At 21.4% G+C, this 24,116-nt stretch overlaps 1 protein-coding gene across 1 annotated transcript in view; it reads right to left on the reverse strand.

Annotated features, from left to right (window-relative positions):
• Positions 1 to 1,505: 1,505 nt before the first annotated feature.
• The window catches only part of LOC122511661 (prolactin-releasing peptide receptor-like), a 36,794-nt gene continuing 14,183 nt past the window's right edge, over positions 1,506 to 24,116 (reverse strand). Inside the window, exons 2-3 of the mRNA XM_043627060.1 lie at positions 23,325 to 23,574; positions 1,506 to 2,090 (exon numbers count right to left, since the gene is read on the reverse strand). Coding sequence (XP_043482995.1) covers positions 23,392 to 23,574 — 183 coding nt within the window. The 3' untranslated portion in view covers positions 1,506 to 2,090; positions 23,325 to 23,391. The remainder of the gene's footprint in view (positions 2,091 to 23,324; positions 23,575 to 24,116) is intronic.

Here is a 24,116-nt window from a genome sequence, read left to right on the forward strand (position 1 = left end):
ACTAAACTACCGATTTTGAATTGGTCTTTTAATTTTCTCTCTATTGCGTCTTTTTTAACGCCCACAGGGATATTTATTTTTTAACTGAGTGTAATTTATCTGAACCGAATATAATTTCTTTGAAACAAATATAATTTTTTTGAACTGAAAATAATTTATTTGATTCGAATATGGTTTATTTGAATCAAATATTATTTATTTGAGCCGAATATAATATTTTTGAAACAATTATAATTTTTTTCGCACCAAAAATAATTTTTTTGAAACAATTATAATTTTATTTGCACCGAATATAATTTTTTTGAAATAATTATAATTTTGTTTGAAAGAAATATAATTTTTTTGAACCGAATATAATTTATTTGACTTGAATATGATTTTTTTGAAGCAAATATAATTTTGTTTGAACCGAATATAATTTATTTGACTCGAATATTATTTTGTTGAACCGAATATAATTTATTTGACTCGAATATGATTTTTTTGAACCGAATATAATCTATTTGAACCGAATATGATTTTTTGAAACAATTATAATTTTGTTTGCACCGAATATAATTTTTTTGAAACAATTATAATTTTGTTTGCACCAAAAATAATTTTTTTGAAACAATTATAATTTTGTTTGCACCGAATATAATTTTTTTGAAACAATTATAATTTTGTTTGAAAGAAATATAATTTTTTTGAACCGAATATAATTTATTTGAACCGAATATAATTTTTTTAATCCGAATATAAATTATTTGAACCGAATATACTTTATTTGAAACGAATATAATTCATTTGAAACAAATATAATTTACACTGAAAACAAATTTTATTTTATTCAAATAACTAATTACTTGTCTATTATCAAATAAATATTTACTTGAATTAAATAATTTTTATTTAAATTAAATAAATTGTATTTATTTGAACCAAAAATTTTGGTATTTGAACCAAATACCATTTAATTGATGCAAATAAAAATTATTTGATTCAAGTAAATATATAAAATTGATTGGAATCAAATATAGTAAATTAATTAATGAATCAAATAAATTTTTTTTTAAGTAAATAATTTACTAGGCTCTGATGAGGTTCACAATTTTCATGATTCAAAGACTGTAAGAAAAAAATTTTTTCCACATGGAAAAGAATATTTTTTTGATTACAAATTTTTAGTTTTTGAATTTTTTGATGTAGAAATATTGTTACTAAAAGATTTTAGCCAAAACTTGAAAAAATAATATTTTTTCTCTATAAAATCATTGATTTGAATAATAAATAAATGAATAGAATAAATTTTAAACATTTTAAACTTGACCAACGTTTTATAAAAAAAAAGTTGACATTATCCAAGTCAGAAATTGACATTATCGAAAGTTTTAAATAATCTCGAAAATTGAGTGACATTTAAATAATGAAAAACCACTCGGTGTTTTATATTCGCATTTCTTTAATGAATTTTATACATTTATATTTGTTTATTAATTTTCTTTACACGTATACTATGTCAGCTTATATGATAAATGATTTGAAAATAAATTTAAAAAACATACTTTATATAATTTTGGAAGAGATATTCTTTTTAAAAAATGTATAAATAAAAAAATAATTTGATATTTCTTTGAAAAATTTTTGATTGGAATTTGAATTTTTGAAAAATCTGTTCCACAATTTTACAATCGAACAATATGGAGTAGTGCAGAAAGTTCGCAATTTCGACATGTATATCTAGAAATTTTTTCGTAATAAATATTTTACACTGTGTGATGTAAGTGTGATATTATTTTACAAAATTATAAATGATTAGTAATACTTTTACTTAATACTTTTCTTAAAATTTAATTTACAGTATAATAATTATTATTATTGAACAGCTAACTTTTATATTTTTATTTTAATAACTTTACAACTTCATTGTAGGTAGTGTCTAAATTAGGCCTATTATATTATAATAAATTTCTAGTTTTCTATTTGTTTTTTGATAAACACTTTTCTTGACATGTCTCATTCTTAAAAAATTTCGTTTCTATAATATGTCGTCAGTGGGTTCTTCTATGTCGATTTACTTTAATGTTGATCTCACCTCGGATGGTAATAATCTGAAATTAAAAAAAAGTTACTTATTTTAAACATTTATTTTTAAATTAAATTAAATTTTTATTATATAATAATGTTGCGTCACGAAAAAAATAATTATATGCCTAAAATATAAAAATAAATTATATTTTCTAAATGTAAAAGTTGTGTTTAATTTTTATTACAATCGCTGTAATTTATGAAAACATTTTTTTAACACATAATATTTCGTTCATTTGATGGTTGAAAATTTGTGCGGAACACAAATATAATTTAAAGCAATGTTTAATTATGTGAAAGTGAAATCCTATTTAGAAATACAAGCTATAAAAAATTCAAAGAAAATTTCATTTTGCGGAATAAAACTCGAGTATAGTGCAAAATTAAAAACTTGATATTTGAACTTAAGTTGTATTATAATTAAAACGTGTAAAGAGGAAAATAAAACCTCCCCATTCTGTTCTTTTTTTATTCGCCTCACTTTTAATGCACAACTCAATAAAAGTGCTAAAAATAGAATTAATTAAAAAAATACACACACACACACATTTAGAATTTCTGAAAATAGGATAAAATTAAAAAAAATACGATCAAAAATTTTTCTTCTAAATTTTTTTTCAATTGAATTCAATTAATCTTTCATTTAAATTAATTTTTTTTATTAAAATTTTTTTTTCTCTTGTAATTTTTTACAAATTTATTTGTCATGGAAATTATATATCAAAATAATTGTGCATCGCGCGAATATTTTAACCCATTGGCAGTAGAATGAAAAGTGGCGTCATGAATTCAATTAGTAACTAATTTCAAATAATTATTTTCTGATACAATTACTTGATTGTTTCTATTGTATTGATAAAATTATAAAATTTAGAATAAATTAACTTAAATACGGGGACGTGAATTTAAAAATAATAGTTGGAATGGCGAGAATTATATTGGTGATGAAGAGGAAAAATGAGAGAGAAGTTTGAATAAAATTGTGCTTTTATCACTTTTAGAGAGTTATAATAGAGTAGTTAACTAAATTTCGTATAACATGTCAACGTTTAATTGAATTATTTTGTGTAACCACATGTCATTAAATTTGGCTTCTATGATTATATTACACAGTTAGACAGAAGACAATGCTGGTAAAACTATCGTTAAATCATTAATATATAATAATATATTTTATTATATAAATATTTATTTAACAAATATTTATTATAATATTGATATTGAATATATAACCAGGGAAAAGATTTTGTTGATTTGAGTAAATTATTTGCTTTCGTTTCAACGAATTTTTTTTTCTTTTGATTCGAAAAAATGTATTTGATATACAAAAAAATTTTTTGATACGAACAAAGTGTATTTGATACAAAAAAAATTTATTTGCTTCAAGAACAATTTATTTGTTTCAAAGCAATTATTCTTTTTAAGTTACAGAATTATTTTCTTGGTTTAAATAAAATTTTAGTTAAACCAAACAATTTAATTATAGAAACAAATAAAAAAGTTGACTCTTTTTGTTTTAAAGAGAAATTTATTTTGAATAAAAAGCAAGAACATAAATTAAATATTTTTAAAACAAATTTTTTTTAATAAAAAGTTAATTATTATTGTTATAAAATTTTAATTTGAAAAAGGAATGAATAAATATCGATCATTTTAGAACTTTAGGGAAAAAATAATAATATTTTATATTAATTAAAATAAAAGAGAGAGAGAAATATTATTTTTCCCAGTCAAAGTTTCTTTGTGTAAATTAAACAATGAACCTGCGTAAAATAAATTTTCTGTTAACATAACATCATCAGAATAGACGAATATTTTAGTTTAAAATATGCAAAAAGTGTTTTGGCATTAATAATAATTTTCTCGAAAATATTTACTTGCATTTACTATTTTATTCAAAATTCGAATGAGAATTATTATTATAAAATTAATCCTTGGCGCAAAATGTTTATCAAGGTAAAATTGATAATCGTTGGTTCAAATTTGATTGTTATTTAATATATATCAGCGCCTGGTAGATCGTTTATTATGCCAACTATCTTTTCTCTCATATTTACTAATATTATTAATGTATTTCCTGTGAAGTTCTTACTGACTAGAATAAAAATTAAAAATCACTGAGAAAAAATTTTTTTTAATTCACAAATAAGTAGCCAACCAAAAAAATAGGTTTGAATTAATTAATTCAAACATATATTTTTGGTTGGCTACTTATTTGTGGATTAAAAAAAATATGTTTAAATCAAACATAATTATCTTTGTCATACAAGCAACCAAAAATTATTTTTGAATTAAACATAATAATTTTGATTCAACACATAATTAGTTTGGTTCAATAAAAATGACCTTTAATTCAATTATAAAATATGTTTAATTCAAACATATTTTTTTGGTTGGCGACTTATTTTTATATTTAAAAAAAAATTTCTCTTTGAATTAAACGTAATTTTTAGTTGTTTGTATAACAAAGATAATTATGTTTGATTCAAATATATTGTTTTTTCAGTGTATTATTTGTCTCGGTATATATTAAATTATTTATTTATTTAAAATGAAAATTTTATTCAACACAAATAAAACTTTTATTTGAACTGAATAGAATTTATTTGAACGAAGTAAAATTTACTTGAAACAGAGAAAATTTATTTGAACGAAATAAAATTTACTTGAAACAAAGAAAATTTATTTGAAGCAGATAAAATTTAGGTACTCGAAACGAAGAAAATTTATTTGAATTTTAAACTAAAAAAAATGCACTTAAAGCTGATAAAAAATTTACTTGAAAAAAAATAAAATAAAATTTACTTATACCAGATAAAAAATTGATTTGAAACAAATAAATTATATTTGATTTAACTAAAACAATTCTCTACGGGTGTAAACTCGGAAATATTCTTTTTTGTTACACAAATTTTCTCTAGTATATATTTTGAAAAAATGTGTGGAGGATGTTTGCACGAGAAACTTGTTACTTGTTTCTAGTCTAGAGCATATAATACATATGTACATACTTGTTATCGGGTCGTGGATTTGGCACTATATACAAAGTAACTTATCTCCGCAGTTTTGGTGCACGTCAATAGAGTACTCTATATTTTAACTTGTGTTGAAGTTTATTATCAGTTTTCGATTAAAGTCATTGATTAAAAAATAGTTCAAAATGGGGTATAACACATTTTCAATTAATTATTAATTATTATTAACTATAATAATCGTCGTATTCTGTCCATTCTGTCCAGTCTGTCCTGGTCTGTCCAGTCTGTCCACACTTGAAGTTAGACATGCTTTTGTTTTTTTGATATATTCTGATAGATAATATTATACGTCATTATTTTTTCACTAATTTTTTAATTTAATAATATTATTTTTATTTCTCAAATAATTCAAAAATATTTTTATTAATTTAAAAAAATTATTAATGTTATTATATTATTCATTATTTCTTTTGTTTCTAAAAAATAAATCCTGCAAAATATTTTCTTTTTTTTATATGAAAAACTTAATTACTTGACAAAATTTTGACTTCTTCCCTAACCCTAAAGAAAATTCTGATACACTCTAAAAATGATTAGACACTCAAAAAATGTTCTATTACATTTATTTACCAATTTCTGAAATTATTTGAAAACATCAATAACTTCTTTTCTAAATAAATTTTAATCATTATTAATTTCTCACAGGAATAAATTATTTTTAATAATTTTTGAAAAAAGTTCTTTGAGAATTTTAAAATCGATTTGTTTACAAATCAATTTTACGAAATTTAAATTATTCAGAAATTCTTCAATTAAATACGAATTAAAAAATAAACACTTTAAATAATTTCAGGATAAAATTCAATTAAACTTTATTAAAATAATTAATTCTACAGAATTGTTAGTTATAAGTATGAAAAATACAAATTTTTAAAGAATTTGATTTGAAACCATTTTAAAATTTAATTATTTCTTAAAATTCATGCTATAATGCTTTTAATATTCAATTATTATGTAAAACTTTAACTGAAATTCATTTTAAAATAAATTTTTATTAGATAATTCAATCATTTAAAATTTTAAATGCAAAAATAAATAATTTATTTAATATTTAAAATTTTTTTAAATTGACGTCTCATAAAGAATTTTGTCAAAACATTTTTAAATCATTTATTTCTTTTAACGATTTTTCATAAAATTTGTAAGAACAATTACAATTTTCGATGAATTTGATTAAAATTGTATTAAAAATAATTTAAATTCTGCCATGAGTTTTATTTATGAAAATAATTAAATTCCTAAAAGAAATTTTATTATTTATAAAAATAATTAAATTATTGCGAAGAAATTTATAAAAATATTGTAAATAATAGATTTCTTATTAAATTTTTTAAAAATAATTGACATTTTGACGAGAATATTAAAAAATTCTTGAACATAATTGAATTTCTGCGAAAAATTTTATTACTTTTAAAAATAATTGCATTTATGCAATCATAGTTATAAATTTTCAAAAATTCAATTTACTATTGGGAGGCTTAAAAATGAAGTTTTGTGCAAAGTTAGCAAAGCATTCAAAATTTTTGCTCACAAATTTTTTTAGTTTTTTTGTTATTTGTAACAGGAATTTGTTGTAAATTACTGAAGTAACATTTCAAAAACTAACATTTTCAAAAACTAATTCACTTTTTCACCCCGAGTCAACAACCTAACTCGGGGTGATCGATAATTTTAACTCTATTATTTAATTAATTCATTTTTTGAAGGCACAAGTAAGGCACTTATATAATTTTATGCAAAGTTAGCAAATCAGTGATAAATTTTGTAAATTTTAATTTTTAACGAAATTCATTTTTCTTACTAAACGAAAAAGTAGGCATAATTTGATCATTTCTATTTTATAATCACAATTTTCGCACAAAATTTTGTTTTTTTAAATATTTGAATTCATTTTTGTGATTACACATGTGTAATCCCGTTTTTATTGTTTATATAGGCATTATAATTAATTATCTATTAATACTGAGAGAAACTACACGCGCGTTTGTTTAGCTGTTACCTATACAATAATTTAAAAAGATAACATTTTTGTAATTTTTCATAAATTTTTCGAAGAATTTTTTTTTGAAATTTTGTAAAGATCATTGAATTTCTTTGGAGTAATAATAATAAATTAAATACTTCATTTGGTGAGCGTGACAGTTGCTACTTATTTATATTACTTAATAAAAAAATTTTAAATACAAATTTCATAAAATTCAATTATTTGTTTAATTTTTAAATAAAAAATTATTCCAAAATAATTCATAAAAAATAATTTTTTCTCGACTGTTTTTCAATAATTAAATTATTTAAAAAAATCAATTTTGAATCTGTAAAGTCTAATTATTGTTAAAAACAGGAAAAGTTTGAAATAAATAAAATCTTTTCAACGCTGAATAATAACATTCAGAATTTTCTTATGAATTCTTGAAATTGAATAGGGTCAAAATAAGTGAAACCGGCCACTTGAAAAATTTTTGTCCCCGAATTTAAAGTTATCTATGGTTTTTGATAGATATATGAGTAAACTTTTACCCGCTAAAATATTTTTCAAAAATTTTATTTATTTTGAAAGTTATCAGGTGTTAAACTTTTAGGTTACTTTTTATTCTTTTCATTATTACTCCGAAACGAATGAAGATAATTTCAATTTTTTTTTTGGAAATTAAAGCTAAAAGTCTGTAGTTTAAAGTGCAACTGAAAAAATTGCTGTATAATAAAAATTTCTAATTGTTATTAACAATTATTTTAAACAATTGCGATTTAAAGTATGTTCTCAATGTCGGAAAAAAATCAAACTATACTCATGTGATGCGCAAAACTCTAACGAGTAAATTAAAAAAAAAAAAAGTGAGTAACCTCTAAAATTACAGAAGTTATGCATATTTTTCTGACGACGCGCGGGAATTAACTGATTCGCAAACTCTCGAGCGCGCGGGAATACGCCCGCGCCCGCCGCACTGCTCACACTTGTGTTTTCAAACAATTTATGTTTACAGAGAAGGAGAAGTAATTAAAATATTATTTTCTTACTGAATAGTTTATTAATATTTTTACTTTTGGAGTAATTATATACATAAAAACCATTTTGTATGTACTCATAAACTGCTTTGCAGTTTTTATGCTTTGATAAAAAAGTTTTTTTCGTGGGTCTGATATTCTTGAATCGTACAAAAATCGAAATCGATATTGTTTGTGTAGAATTTCATCAAAAAATTTTTTAAATAATTGGATTTCTAAATAAAATAATTGAATCATTTGTCACTTCTCCAAAATTCAATTTTTATTAGTGTTTTAACTGAAATTTCTTCTATAAATTCGCTATTTTTAATAATTTATTATTTCTTAAAATTGTATTCCCATAAAGAATTTTATTAACAAATTTTTAAATAATTGAATTCTTTGAACGAGTTTTAATAAAATGTTTAAGAATAATTATTATTCTTAAACATTTTATTTATTTATTTATTATTATTATTATTATTATTATTATTATTATTATTATTATTATTATTATTTATTATTATTATTTTTTATTTATTATTTTATTTATTTTTATTTTTTATTTTATTTTTTATTTTATTTTTTTTTAATAATAATTATTCTTAAACATTTTATTAAAACTCTTTCAAAGAATTCAATTATTTAAAAATTTGTTAATAAAATTCTTTATGGGAATACAATTTTAAGAAATAATAAATTATTAAAAATAGCGAATTTATAGAAGAAATTTCAGTTAAAACACTAATAAAAATTGAATTTTGGAGAAGTGACAAATGATTCAATTATTTTATTTAGAAATCCAATTATTTAAAAAATTTTTTGATGAAATTCTACACAAACAATATCGATTTCGATTTTTGTACGATTCAAGAATATCAGACCCACGAAAAAACTTTTTTATCAAAGCATAAAAACTGCAAAGCAGTTTATGAGTACATACAAAATGGTTTTTATGTATATAATTACTCCAAAAGTAAAAATATTAATAAACTATTCAGTAAGAAAATAATATTTTAATTACTTCTCCTTCTCTGTAAACATAAATTGTTTGAAAACACAAGTGTGAGCAGTGCGGCGGGCGCGGGCGTATTCCCGCGCGCTCGAGAGTTTGCGAATCAGTTAATTCCCGCGCGTCGTCAGAAAAATATGCATAACTTCTGTAATTTTAGAGGTTACTCACTTTTTTTTTTTTTAATTTACTCGTTAGAGTTTTGCGCATCACATGAGTATAGTTTGATTTTTTTCCGACATTGAGAACATACTTTAAATCGCAATTGTTTAAAATAATTGTTAATAACAATTAGAAATTTTTATTATACAGCAATTTTTTCAGTTGCACTTTAAACTACAGACTTTTAGCTTTAATTTCCAAAAAAAAAATTGAAATTATCTTCATTCGTTTCGGAGTAATAATGAAAAGAATAAAAAGTAACCTAAAAGTTTAACACCTGATAACTTTCAAAATAAATAAAATTTTTGAAAAATATTTTAGCGGGTAAAAGTTTACTCATATATCTATCAAAAACCATAGATAACTTTAAATTCGGGGACAAAAATTTTTCAAGTGGCCGGTTTCACTTATTTTGACCCAATATTATTCCAGCACTTTTGACAAAATTCTCTGACATTTTTCTGATTTTCCTGAATAAATTTAGAAAAATAGTGATTTTGTGTAGAATTCTTCTGAATAATTGAATTTTTTAATGTTAATGACATGAAAATAATATTATTTAATTTTGACTAGAAAACTATTAGAAACAAAATAACAAATAAGTAATTAATTGTAATTAAATTTAATTTATTTTTGATAATTAATAAGTCAAAAATACTGTAATAAACATATCTTTCATTATCGTCTCATTCGCAATCACGCTTTTCTATGAACAATAGTCAACTTTGAAATATAACATGCTTAACGGAATAAAAATTTAAGTCTTATTCTCATGTGACATGTAATGTAAAAATTACATTATTGTTATATATGTTAAAAGTGAAATAAGAAATTTCACGCGCGCTTTAGCGCGCGTTATTTGTGCTAGTATACTTATAAAGTTTGAGTTCTGTTTTTGTTTTCTCTTTTTTCTTTTTTTTCGAGAAAGTATCAAAATTTGAAGAATTTAAACAACTTATATTTATTGTAGGAGTTGCAACTCGTGAAAAGTACACAATGAGATTGTCCCGTTTATCTGACCTTAATAGACTCTTTCGTTCATCAGCACAAATTGTTATTTTTATTTCTTTCGTTTTTTTTCCTCTGTGTAGGTACCTAGTCTCAGTCTATTTTTTAAGGAGTCTTAATACAAAATGCACCTTTTAAATATTTATATATATATATAAATAAGAGTCTTAATATAAAAGATATAAATTTTAAAAAACTTTATTTTTTACGCAATGCTATTGTGGAACTAAAAATCAGAAATACAAATTTTTTTTTATCTATTTAAAAGAAAAAGTTAAATCCACTTTAGTTGAAGACTTAATGGTAATAATGAAAGTATTGTGTCTGGTAAATTTGAAAAGTTTTAAGTAAAAATTGTGAAAAATCTTGCTTTATCGTCCTTTGTCACGGGGAAAAATTTCGCATTGTTGAAAACTCTTTGTAATCTCGCTATATAAGGAAGGTACGATTTTTTAGTGAAAAGATCACTTCAATCAAAAGTCTGTTTGTATTTGCGAATTTAACCGAATTCTTGTTTGGTTGCTTTGCTGACATTTTATTGACGATTTAGAATACAAGGATTACAATAAAATATAATAAACAAGAAGAAAATAATGTTTCTTTACTATGTTTAGATAAACTTAATTCTTTTTTTTGAAAATTTCCACTATACTTTAAATTCGTTAATACTAGAAATCAAAAAACTATTGTCAAAAATTATAATCAAATTCTTTAAAACGATTCAATTATTTTCAAGAAATATTCGAAATTCAATTATTTTATTTATAGTATTTTCATAAAATTTCGCAAAAGAATTCAATTATTTAAAAAAAAAATTCATAAAATTCAACCAAAATTCAATTATTTTCATAAATATCTAATAAAATTCTAAGCAAGAATTTAATTACTTTCATAAATAATAAAACTTATCGAGGAATTTCAATTATTTTTAATACTATTTTAAATTAATTAATCGAAAATTTCAATTATTTTCATAAATAAAGTTTTCCACAAGAATTGAATTATTTAAAATAAAATTTGCACAATATTTATTATATTTCGAAAAAATTAATTATTTAAAGCAATGTTTTTTAAATTCGTATGAAGGATTCAATTATTTTCAAAAATAACAAAATTTTTCACTGAAATTCAATTCTTTTTTAAACGTTTTAATAAAATTTTTCGCAATAATTCAATTATTTTTATAAATAATAAAATTCTTCTCAGTAATTCAATTATTTTTGTAAATTTTAGTAAAATTCTTAGCAACTATTCAATTACTTTTATAAATAATAAAATCATCGCAGGATTTCAATTATTTCTAATACAATTTTACAGGAATTGATCGAAAAATGTAATGTATTCTTAAAAATTTAATTTCAATTTTTTGAAAAAATCAATTATTTTAAAAAACAATATTTTTTTTAAATTCTTTGGAAGAATTCAATTATTTACAAAAATATTTGAATTTTTCACACTAATTCAATTATTTTCAAATATTTGAATAAAATTGTTCGAACTATCAATTATTTTAAATACAATTTTAATTCCATTTTTTTAAAAATAATTCAATTATTTTTTTAGATTTTAATAAAATTATTCCCAAGAATTAAATTATTTACATAAATAATTCTTCGAAAAAATTCAATTATGTCGATAAATAACAAAATTATTCCCGAAAATTCAATTATTATTATAAATAACAATATTCATCACAAGAATTCAATTATTTTTAAAAGTAATGAATTTCTTCTTGGAAATTCAATTATTTTAGAAAATTTTAATAAAATCGTACGCAAGAATTCAATTATATTCATAAATAATAAAATGCTTTTTAGGAATTCAATTATTTTCAAAAAAAATTTAATAAAATACTACATACAAATTTAATTATTGTTAAAAATTTTAATAGAATTCTTTTTAAAATTTAATTATTTTTAAAAACTGTTCGCAATTCAATGATTTTTAATATCTACTATTTTCATAAAAGTTTTCAAACAGAATTCAATTATTTAAAAAAAATTTTGTAAAAATCTTCGTAAGAATTCAATTCTTTTCATGAATATTAAAAATTTTTAGGAATTTAATGATTTAAATAAGAATTAGCATAAAATGAGACAAAAGAAATCAATTATTTTCATAAATAACAATATTCATCACAAGAATTCAATTATTTTTAAAAGTAATTTTCTTCTTAGAAATTCAATTATTTTAAAAAATTCTAATGAAATCGTTCGCAAGAATTCAATTATAGGGCTTTTTAGGAATTTAATTATTTTCAAAAAAATTTAATAAAATACCAGACAGACATTCAATTATTGTCAAAAATTTTAATAGAATTATTTGTAAAATTTAATTATTTTTAAAAACTTTTTGCAATTCAATGATTTTCAATATCTAATATTTTCATAAAATTTTCAAACAGAATTCAATTATTTAAAAAAAATTTTGTAAAAATCTTTATAAGAATTCAATTTTTTTTTCATGAATCATAAAAATTTCTCAGGAATTCAATTATTTAAATTAGAATTAGCATAAAATTAGTCGAAAGAAATCAATTATTTAAAAAAATTTTGAAAATTCTTGGCAAGAATTAAATTATTTTTATAAATATTTTAATTCTTTGATGAATAATAAAATTCGTTACAGGAATGAAATTTAATAGCAGGATAAGAAAGAAGTATATATATTTTTGATGGAGAGCTACTTATGGCTATTTTTTAAAAATTAATTTTATCGAGTGCGAAGTCTGGAATTCGCGGATATCAAATTGAGACAAAACTGTATTTTTTGAAACGAAATAATGACCCAATGAAATAATGAAATAGCATGAAATAATTTCATGTTATATATAATAAGGGTATATTATAATCTTATATAAAAAAAATACACCTTCTATTCTATATTGACTTGAACATTTATCTTAATGATGAAAGTAAAGTAATATAATGAAGGGAATAATGGAGATGGGCAAACAATAAAGAACGTGCTCGGCTGATCACTAAACGGCCAAACACTAATATCACTGAACTTAACTTAGTTTGTTCGCGTGTTTGAACATCATTATCATTATATTACAGTTCGATAGAAATGTGTACAATTTTATTCTAATCACTCTCAACGTCCAATTAATTTTGAGCATCCAGTAAAATTAAATGGCTCTTCCAACTCTTCATAAAATCAAAAATAGACTCCCTCTTACGCTGTTTATTGCCTGTTACTAATTGCTTATCGCTTGCTGCAAGACTCAAGTCGTCTATGAAAATCTGCACTTCAACATCTAGTGCTTCACAAGTCAAAGTGTTATTACTGAGTAAATACAAAAAGGAATTGCCGAGCAATACTCAAAATTCGAGATTTCAATCACTTGAAAAGCATTTCTTCTCGAAAACTTTAACACTTGAGTGTAGTCATTATTTTTTATTTATTTCTATTTCATTCACTGAAAAACAAAATTTTTTCTTCCAAATAACTATTAAATAATTATTAAATAAATATTTAGGTACTTGAATCAAATAATTTTTATTTTAATCAAACAATTTGTATTTGAACCAAAAATTTAAGTACATACTTTTTTTAAATTTATTTTAAATTAAATTTTTAATTCTATTATTTACTTGAACTAAATAAAAATTTCTCGATAAACAAATATTCATTTGATAACAAATATTTATTAATAAATACTTATTGTTATCAAATAATCGTTTATTTAAATCAAAGAAATTTTCTTTTTCAGTGACTAGATTTGCCTAACGTAGTGGAATTTAGAAAGAATATTTTCAGTCAAGTGTCTTTATTTTTATAACAATTGTTTTATTTGCCATTCTTTAATATTATGATTTCCTTTATAATATGACAGGAGATATTTCAAAAAATAAAAAAATTAGAATATCAAAAACATTTGAAGGAAAATTTTATCTTCACTCACTTGCAAACATGCTCTTAAGAAAGAAGCGGAATACGTTTTCTAAAGCGCTATGCATTTTTAAGAATAAAACAAGTTTTCTCTATCTCTCGTATTCATAAAAGTTAAATTCGCTTTCAATGACATTTTTTCTTCTTCTTATAAAACATAACAAATAAGACAAATAAAAATTCAAATATTATTTTATGTGGAAGTTTTCATTTTGCAAATTTATTATTACGAATCTGTTAAATAAAATGCTTTATTAAATAAATAATATTAAATAAATATTAAATTTTGGTACTAACTCATAATGTTAATAACCTAATAAATAATATATATATTTTAATATTTTATCCTTTTTATATTTTTACATTAAAGATATTAATAATCATTTTTTATTATTTATTTGTTATTTTTATATACAAATAAAAATACTATATAATATATAAAAATAAGAAATGAATAATAAAAAATGATAAATAATATAATAGAATAAATAAATTATTCACCACGTTATTCAACGAAATTATTCACCTCGTTTTGATAAAGATACTTATTTGAAGGGCAGTTGACCCTAATGCTGATTCTCATAGGAAGTATTTTAGAAACAAAAGTTCAGTAAAAGGGATAATAAAAGAAACTTCTTTTGCGGAAATTCTGATGAAATTACGGCTACTTGAAATGTATATACTATATATATATTTATCATACAATTGATTTTAGTAAATTCATTAATATAAATTTAGCCCAATAATATGATTGATAAATTTTTTTCTTTATTAAATGAAAATTCAATTTCTATTTACACAACAAGTTTATATATCTCATCAAATGTATCGGAGAGCAGAAGATTATTATTGAACATTGAATTCATATCAATTTTCACTTGAGAAGTATTAAAAGTGAATTGATATAAAGGTATATAACTTTTCTATCAGACGTAATAATATATTTTTCAATTGAAAGAAAAGGGAATTTATTTATAATTGAAGTAATGAAATTATTAACTTTACACGGAGAGAGAAAAATTTTATTTAAACCGAATATAATTTCTTTTAAAGTAATAATTAAGAGTATATTTGTCTCCGAGTGGTCTAAATTATTTATTTCTTTTAAATAAAAATTATATTTGACATTTTTTAAAATTTTTTATTCGCAAAATTCGATAATTTATTTGACAAATAAAATTTTGTTTGAATTAATAGAATTTTATTTAAAACAAAATTTTTATTTGAAACAAACAAAATTTTTATTTCAACCAAACAAAATGTTATTTAAATCAAATGAAATTTTAATTTATTTCAACCAAATAAAATTTTATTTTTAACCAAATAGAATTTTATTTAAAACAAACAAAATTTTTATTTCAACCAAACAAAATGTTATTTAAATAAAATAAAATTTTAATTTATTTCAACCAAATAAAATTTTATTTCAACGAAAATAAAGTTTATCTAAACCAAATAAAAATTTGTCTCCGAGTCAAATTTACCTTTTTCTGAGTGTTCTATTTTTTTAAGTAGAAAATCTCCCTCTCTTTATAATAAGTTTATCGAAACAGTAAAGAAAACATTATTTTCTACTTTTTTATTGTATTTTATTGTATTCATTGTATTCTAAATCGACATAAAATGACCGGAAAGCAACCAAACAAGAATTCGGTTGAATTCGCAAATATACAAACACACTTTTAATTGAAGTGATCTTTTTACTAAAAAATCGTACCTTCTTTATCGCGAAAATACAAAGAGTTTTCAACAATGCAAAATTTTTTCCCGTGACAAAGGACGATAAAGAAAGATTTTTCCCAATTTTTCCTTAAAAGTTTTCAAATTTATCCGACACAATACTTTCGTTATTATCATTAAGTCTTCAACTAAATTGGATTTAACTTTTTTTAAATAGATGAGAAAAAATTTTTCTTTACTTTTAGATCCAAAATTTATTAGCACTGTTCAAAATATAAAATTGTGTTTGTTTTGAAAAAATTCCAAAATTGTCTGAAACTTCTGCGCATTTCTGTCAACGATACCATTTTCAAACTGAATTTTACTAAGCTCGAATTAATTTTTACAGAAATGTACTTTCCGCAGCAACTTTTACTCCAAAAATATTAAAAACCGACAAAAATGCGCAAAAGTTTCTGTCAGTGTGACATTTACTTTGAAAATAATAAAAAGTTAATTTTTTCCTCTTCTCCGTGTATCAAATAAAATCAAATTAACGCAAAAAATTTCGATCAAATTATGATTCGATTCCAATTTTTGTCATCAATTCGTATTGCAATTTAATACTCTCGAGTTAACTGTGAAAGCAATAATAATAATAATAATAATAATAATAATAATAATAATAATAATAATAATAATAATAATAATAATAAACGAATATATATTTATAGTATATAGACAGGGATGCTTGAAATTGACACTGTACTCGCAATATTCTCATATCATGTCGTGTGTGAAGAAAGAAGCGATGCTATTTTATAAGCTCTCCAGAGGCATTTACAAACTTCAATCCTCATAAATGCCACGCTAATGAACATATATGTGAACATGGAAAGTACTTAAAAACGAAACTGACATGTTTGAAAAAGTAGCGTGATAATATTAATAAAAAAAAATAATAATAAAATAGAAAGCAACAGTCGAATCAACAAATTTCCATTTCAAGTCACCTCTTAATTTCTATCTATGAACAAAATTTTAATTCTCGCGAAAAAAAAATTCATAAGCAGAATGTGCGAATAAATTCTATGAGCATATGTTCTATAAAATAAATATTCGCAAATAAAGAGCAGGATTTTCTATTTATACTGTTCAATATGAAATTAATATCACTTTAAATATAAAAAAAAAAAATGTGTACAAAAAACTGTAGTTTGTTTGTGATTTATTATCGCACTTAACAATTACGTAAAATGGAAAACTAACCAGAAAAAACGGATATTTTACTCAGAGTCTACTGAACTATTTATTTGTTTGAAATTTAATTTTTTTGAAATCAATTTAATTTTTTTGAAATGAATATTATTTGGTAAAAATAAATTTTATTTTGTTAGAATAAATTTGATATGGTTCAAATAAAAGTTTTATTTACTTCTAATAAAATTTTTATATAAAAAAAATAAATAACCTAGTTGGCTAGGAGACGAATAAACTTTTATTTAACTCAAATATAATATATTTGGTTAAAATAAAATTTTTTTCTTTGGTTTAGAAATACTACTTTTTTTTATTTTATTTCTACTAAATAAAATTTTATTTGGTAGAAATAAAATAAAAAAGTAGGCTCTGAGAAAAAAATAATTTTATTTAATTCAATTTATATTTGGTTTAAATAATAAAACTTTTCTCTGGGTGTACTTGTCTATTATCAATTAAATATTTACTTAAATCAAATAAATACTTACTTAAATCAAATAAACATTTACCTAAATCAAATAAACATTTACTTGAATCTAATCAATTTACTTAAATCAAATTTAGTACATCTGAACTAATAGTTTCAGTATTTCAGGGATTACAGTTGGTCCCCTTATTTATCTAATCCCCCTTTTTTCCTCCTTTCCCCTTTTTCATACCATTTAATTAATTAAATTTTGAAGAAATAAATAACAATTTAATTAAATAATAATTTTTCCTACACCCAGAGAAATGGTATATTTGTCACAAAACCAACTAGACTTTTTATTTGCTTCAAACAAATTTTATTTGGTTTAAATAAAATTTTATTTGACTCAAATATATATATATATATATATATATATATATATATATATATGTTTTATTTATGTCGAATAAAATTTTTATTTAAAATAAATAAAAAGTCTAGTTGGTTCTGAGACAAATATACGTTTATTTAACTCAAATAAAATATATTTGGTTTAAATAATATTTTTCTCTGGGTGTAAAACAGAGAAACCTGAAAAAATGGATATTTTTTTTTTTGAGTCAGAAACGTCTGACTAAAATTTCTTTTTACTACTGCGAGAAGTACAAAATAATTGGTTGACTAAAATTGTCTTTCACCACTTAAAAAAGTATACGAATGTATTTATTTTTATACGTTTTAATTTCTAATTAGTACGTAATGCGAAAAATTATGTCTGACTAAAATTTACTTTGACTACTGCGAGAAGTTCAAAATAATTGGTTGACTAAAATTGTCCTTTACCACTCATAAAAATATACGAATGAATTTATTTTTATACTTCTGAATTTCTAAATAGTACAAAATGGGAAAAAATCCGTCTGACTAAAATTTACTTTGACTACTGCGAGAAGTTCAAAACAATTGTCTGACTGTAAGTGTCTTTTACCACTTAGAAAATATTCGAATATATTTATTTTTATACTTCTGAATTTCTAAATAGTACAAAATGGGAAAAAAATCCGTCTGACTAAAATTTACTCTGACTACAACGAGAAGTGTACACTGAGAAAATAATAGGTTTAAATCAAACATAATTATCTTTGTTATGAACAACCAAATATATATCTTTTCTTATGTCAATCAAAAATTATTTTTGAATTAAATATAATAATTTTGATTCAACACATAATAAATTTGATTCAATAAAATTTAAGTTTAATTCAATTTATAAAATATGTTTAATTCAAACATATTTTTTTTTGGTTGGATACTTATTTTTGGATTAAAAAAAATTTTCTCAGTGTCACATCGTTGCTTTTGATATTATCTATGTAAATTTTGTTATTTGAATTGTGAAAATCAATTTCAGTAGTAAAAGTCCACTTTAGTCAGACAAATATTTGCCTTTTTTTAAATTTCTCATCGTTGCTTTTGATATTATTATCTATGTAAATTTTGTTATTTGAATTGTGAAAATTAATTTCAGTAGTAAAAGTCCACTTTAGTCAGACAAATATTTACCTTTCGAAATAAAGTAGTGAAAATGATTTATTATTATTTATAAATTGAGATTTAACTTTATTAATGGAATCATTATATACAATTTAATTTAATTTGTTTTAATTTTTAATTTTTTTGATAATAATTTCAATATTAAAGTGATTTCTTTTTTTTTTGTTTCAGGTGAGTTGAACAACATATTTGTCCTGTCGAGATTATTTCGTAAGTAAATATATACTGAAATGTGAATAATTATATATTCGTATAAATATTATATTTAAATCCAAGAAATTTTATGAATGATCAAAGAAAGTTAGAGAAATAATTCTTCAATTTAAAAAGAAAAATTTCTTTGATGCAAATAAATTGTTTTTGAAACAAATAAATTTTCTGAAAATCAAATAAATTTTCTTCGAATCACAGAAAAATTAATTTTGAAACGAAGAAATAAGACAAAGCAAATGATTACTTTTAATCAACAAAAACTTCTTTCTGGGTGTAATAAAAATTTAATTTGAAGAATATAAATAAATTCCGTTCATTTACACATTTAAAACTTTAGAATCATATTTATTTATTTCAATCTTATTTATTATAATAAATAAAATTTACACTCAGAGAAAAGATAAATTTGACTCAGAACTAACTAGACTTTTTATTTGTTTCAAATAAATTTCATTTGCTTTAAATAAAATTATTTTTAGCTCAAATATATTTCTTATTTGTATCAAATAAAATTATTTCTGGCTCAAATATATTTTTTAATTGTGTCAAATAAAATTTTTATTTGAAACAAATAAAAAGTCTAGTTGGTTCTGAGACAAATATACGTTTATTTAACTCAAATAAACTCTAAATTTGAATTAGTAAAAATGTTTACTAATTTGAATTAGTGACTGACTTTTTGCTTTTGTATTAGTAAATTTTAGTAATAAATAGTTATTTCTAATAATTTATTAGCAAAATTTACTAATTCAAAAGCAAAAAGTCAGTCACTAATTCAAATTAGTAAAATTTTTTACTAATTTAGATTTAGAGAGAAATATATTTGGTTTAAATAAAATTTTTCTCTGGGTGTATATTTGAAATAAATCGATAAAGATATATTTGGATTATTGTCTAAATTCCTCAGAGTTTTAAGCAAAGGATTAATAATGATAATAATAATAATAATGATAATAATAATAATAATAATACTAAGAGATTGATAAACGTGCATAACGACTTTTCGGTGACATCCACCCTAATTGTATTCATAATGGGCCCATCAAAGTAATTATCTCTATTCATTCTAAAATATATCATCCAAGATTCACGATTAATTCTCTAGCCGGAGGTATTAGAGAGGATGGCAGTGTGTTTCTCCACAAATGAATCTCATTTATGTCAGATTATAAAGGTTTATCCAAATATTGATAATAACTTCTTTTTGCTCGAGCCATTGAAATATTAATTGAAAAAGCCCCTTTAATTAATATTCATTTTTTCACGTAAAATAATCGATTTCTCTTAAATTGTTGTACATTGTGTTATTTAACTACACTGCTTCAAATATATTATTTTCTCAGTGTAAATATGTAACTAAAGTTAATTATTAATTATAGTATTCATTCTTCTTTTTTTCAAGAATATTCAATAAAAACGTTCATTTCTTCTCTTTTCATTACTTCATTTTTGATTTACATTTGAAATATTAAAATTTCAATTTTCAACACATAGATAGGAGGATTGATTTTTTCAATTAAATGAATTAATTCAGTTTCTTCAAATATTTTATCAGATTTTTTTTTTATTTACTTTTACATTCATGCAATTTTCCACCCACACACGTATCTGCAATCACATTCAGAGAGGAGTAATAAAAAAATGGAATAATTTTATGCATTTGCAATTTCAGTGTAGGAAAAAGCTGTTCAATTTTGGGAGTATATTCAAATTAAAGTTATACTACATGCTTCCTCTATTCTGGTCGACAAGTGACCTACTTTATTTTAATTTCACGTAAAGTGTAATTTTTTTTATGAAGTAGCAGTAAATATGACTATTCGTTATATTTGAAGAGATAATTTTTGTTGTGAGGTATATGGCAATAAATATATACGAATATAAAACTATTACATCCTTTAATTCTACCTAGATATGAATGTGAATTATTTGCTGAAACGGTTGTTTTATTTTTCAAATTTATATTTATAAAATTCAGAGAGTTTACTTCTATTCCATTAAAAGCATAAATTTGATGCAAATGTCAACATCAATAAGTAATGTACAAAATAATTGGGTTTTATATATACTTTAGATTGGTATTTTTATATCGTAGAGTCAATTTTCGATATTTGCAAATTTTTGCAACTGAAAAGCAAAATTTTGTTTGTAAATTGGTAATAAAAATTAATCTTTTCAAATGTAATTTAATTAAAAATTATTCGCAATCTTTTTTTAAAAAATCGCTTTTTATTTCAATTTTAAGGTATAGATATTTATACTGTTCTTTAAATTTAAATTACATAGTTAAAAATAATTAATTTGATAGTAAAAAATCAGTCACTAATTCAAATATAGTTAGTAAATAAATTATTTTCTTAAGATTAATAATTAAAATTTTTATTACTTAATTTAAAAAAAGGATACACACTTAAAATTTTTTAATAAAATTGAATTTTCGCAAAGTTTTTTTGAAAATTCTGAAAAATAAGATTTTTGAAATTTTTCAATTCCATTGTTTCAAGATAATTGAATTTTAATAAACAAATAATTGAAAATTTTTGAAATTTCTTTACATTCTATTAAAAATAATTTAATTCTGTGATTATGCATTTTAAAGAATTTTATTTAAATTTTCCGAAAATAATCAAGGGAAGTTTGTCACTGTAATTATAATTTTATTTTTAAAAATTTCTTCGCAATATATTATTCAATTATTTTCATAAAAAGTAAAACTCATTGCAGAATTTTAATTATTTTTCATACAATTTTAATCGAATTCCTCGAAAAATGGAATTATTCGTAAAAATGTTATTAAATTTCAATTATTTCTAGAAACTGTAAAAAAATTCTTCTCAAGAATTCAATTATTTCCATAAAGAGCAAAATTCTTCAGATTTACTAAATTCTTTTGAATATTATATAAAAAAAAATTCTTCATAAGAATTCAATTATTTTCATAAATTTACATAAAATTCTAAAAAACAATTCAATTATTTTCAAAAGTAATAGAATTCTTCGCCGAAATTCAATTATGTTTCATAATTTTTTTAAATTCTCCTTAAAATTTCAATTATTTTCATAAATAATAACATTCTTTGGAAGGATTCAATTATTTTTATAAATAGCAAAATTCTTTGCAGAAATTCAATTAGTATCAATACATTTTAATAAAATTGAATTAATCAAATTTTCAATTATAATTATGAACAGACACAATTATTTTAAAAAATTGAATAAATTCTTTGTTTAATTCAATTATTTTCCGAATTTTTAATTAAAATTATTAAAAAAAATATTATTTTCAAATTCGGAAAGTTATTTTTCTGTATACTTATAACAAAGGGAATAAAAGGAGCATGTATATATGTAAAAACGTTTTACTTTTTTGAATGACACTTATGTTAGAAATTCAGTGAAGTGAATTTTAGAAGAACAGAGAATGGCAGGTAGAAGAATTGAAAAGGTTTCCTTTGACTTTATCATTTTTCTCGTATTTGAAAAATTTATCAATTTTTACACTTAAAAAAATTGATATCATATTTTCTTTTTTCTCATTGTAGAATGTCAGTGATCAGATTCTGTTTTCATTTATACAAAGCACACACTATTCTTCTTATGGAAAAAAAATTATATTGATGTAGATTAATTATTTTATGCGCATAAAGAACGGTTTTTCTTTCAAAAGATAAGGAATTTCTTCTTTTAAAATGAATCTTTTTCATTCAATCTTTTTCATACCTTATAAACACTTTGGTGAAGTTTATAATGTTTTTAGAGTGAATCGCAGAATATTTTTTTGGAGTCAGGGAAAAAGTGAAAATTTATATCTGGAAATCAGGGAAAAACGAAATTAAATTTTTATGGCAATCTTGTATTTAATTAGTAAAATTTACTAATTGGAAAGCAAAAAGTCAAATTCATATTATTGAAAATTTTTACTAGTTCAAATTCAGAGAGTAGTTGAATTCAATAGAATTTTTTTTTTCGACTGCAAAGTAAAAAGTGAACTTTTACTCTAATATTAGAGGGAATTCGAAAGAAATTAGAGGAAAGGAATAAAGAAAAAAAAGTTGCTTAAAGCACTCACCTAGTATTGATCAACTTTCGTGTTAAAGTTAAGATTCTTTCGAGGTGTGTTTTGATTCCCTGGACGGTTAATTTTGTTGATCCTTGGAAGCTTCACTGTTTACTGGCTCCAAGGAAATCATCTCACAGCTTGTGTTATTCTGCTTCGATGTTGGTAGGGGAAGCAAGCTTTCTTGGACGGTGTCATTTCCATTTCTACAACCTTCTGTTGTAATGTTCTTGCCTAATGTTCTTGAAAAGCAGGGCAGAACCTTAAAAAATTATTTTTGAATCACTTTTTTAAGATATAATTAAATTTTACAAATATATCTTTAATAAACATCTTTTTGAATAATTAAAATTTTCTCAAATTTAATCAAAAATAATTAATCTTTTTCAAGTAATTTGTTACAATTTGGGAAAATCAACTTTTAAATAATTTAAATTGCAAATTTTGAAAATAATTGAATTACCAAAAATATTAATGAAAACTCTTTAAATGTAAAATTGAAAAATAAAAATTAATGAAAATTAACTTTTTCGCAATAATTTAATTATTTTTATAAATAATAAAACTTTTCACAATAATTCAATTATTTTTGAAAATTTTAATAAAATTCTTATCAACTATTCCATTATATTCATAAAGAATAAAATTCGTCACAGAATTTTAATTATTTTTAATACAATTTTACAGGAATTGCTCAAAAAATGTAATAATTTTCATAAATTTGATTTCAATTCTTCGAAAAAATCAATTATTTAAAAAAATGTTTTTTTTTTAATTCTTGGAAGAATTCAATTATTTACAAAA

This window comes from Leptopilina heterotoma, unplaced genomic scaffold (assembly GCF_015476425.1).
Source record: "Leptopilina heterotoma isolate Lh14 unplaced genomic scaffold, ASM1547642v1 Lhet_89, whole genome shotgun sequence".
NCBI classification, from domain to species: Eukaryota; Metazoa; Arthropoda; class Insecta; order Hymenoptera; family Figitidae; genus Leptopilina; species Leptopilina heterotoma.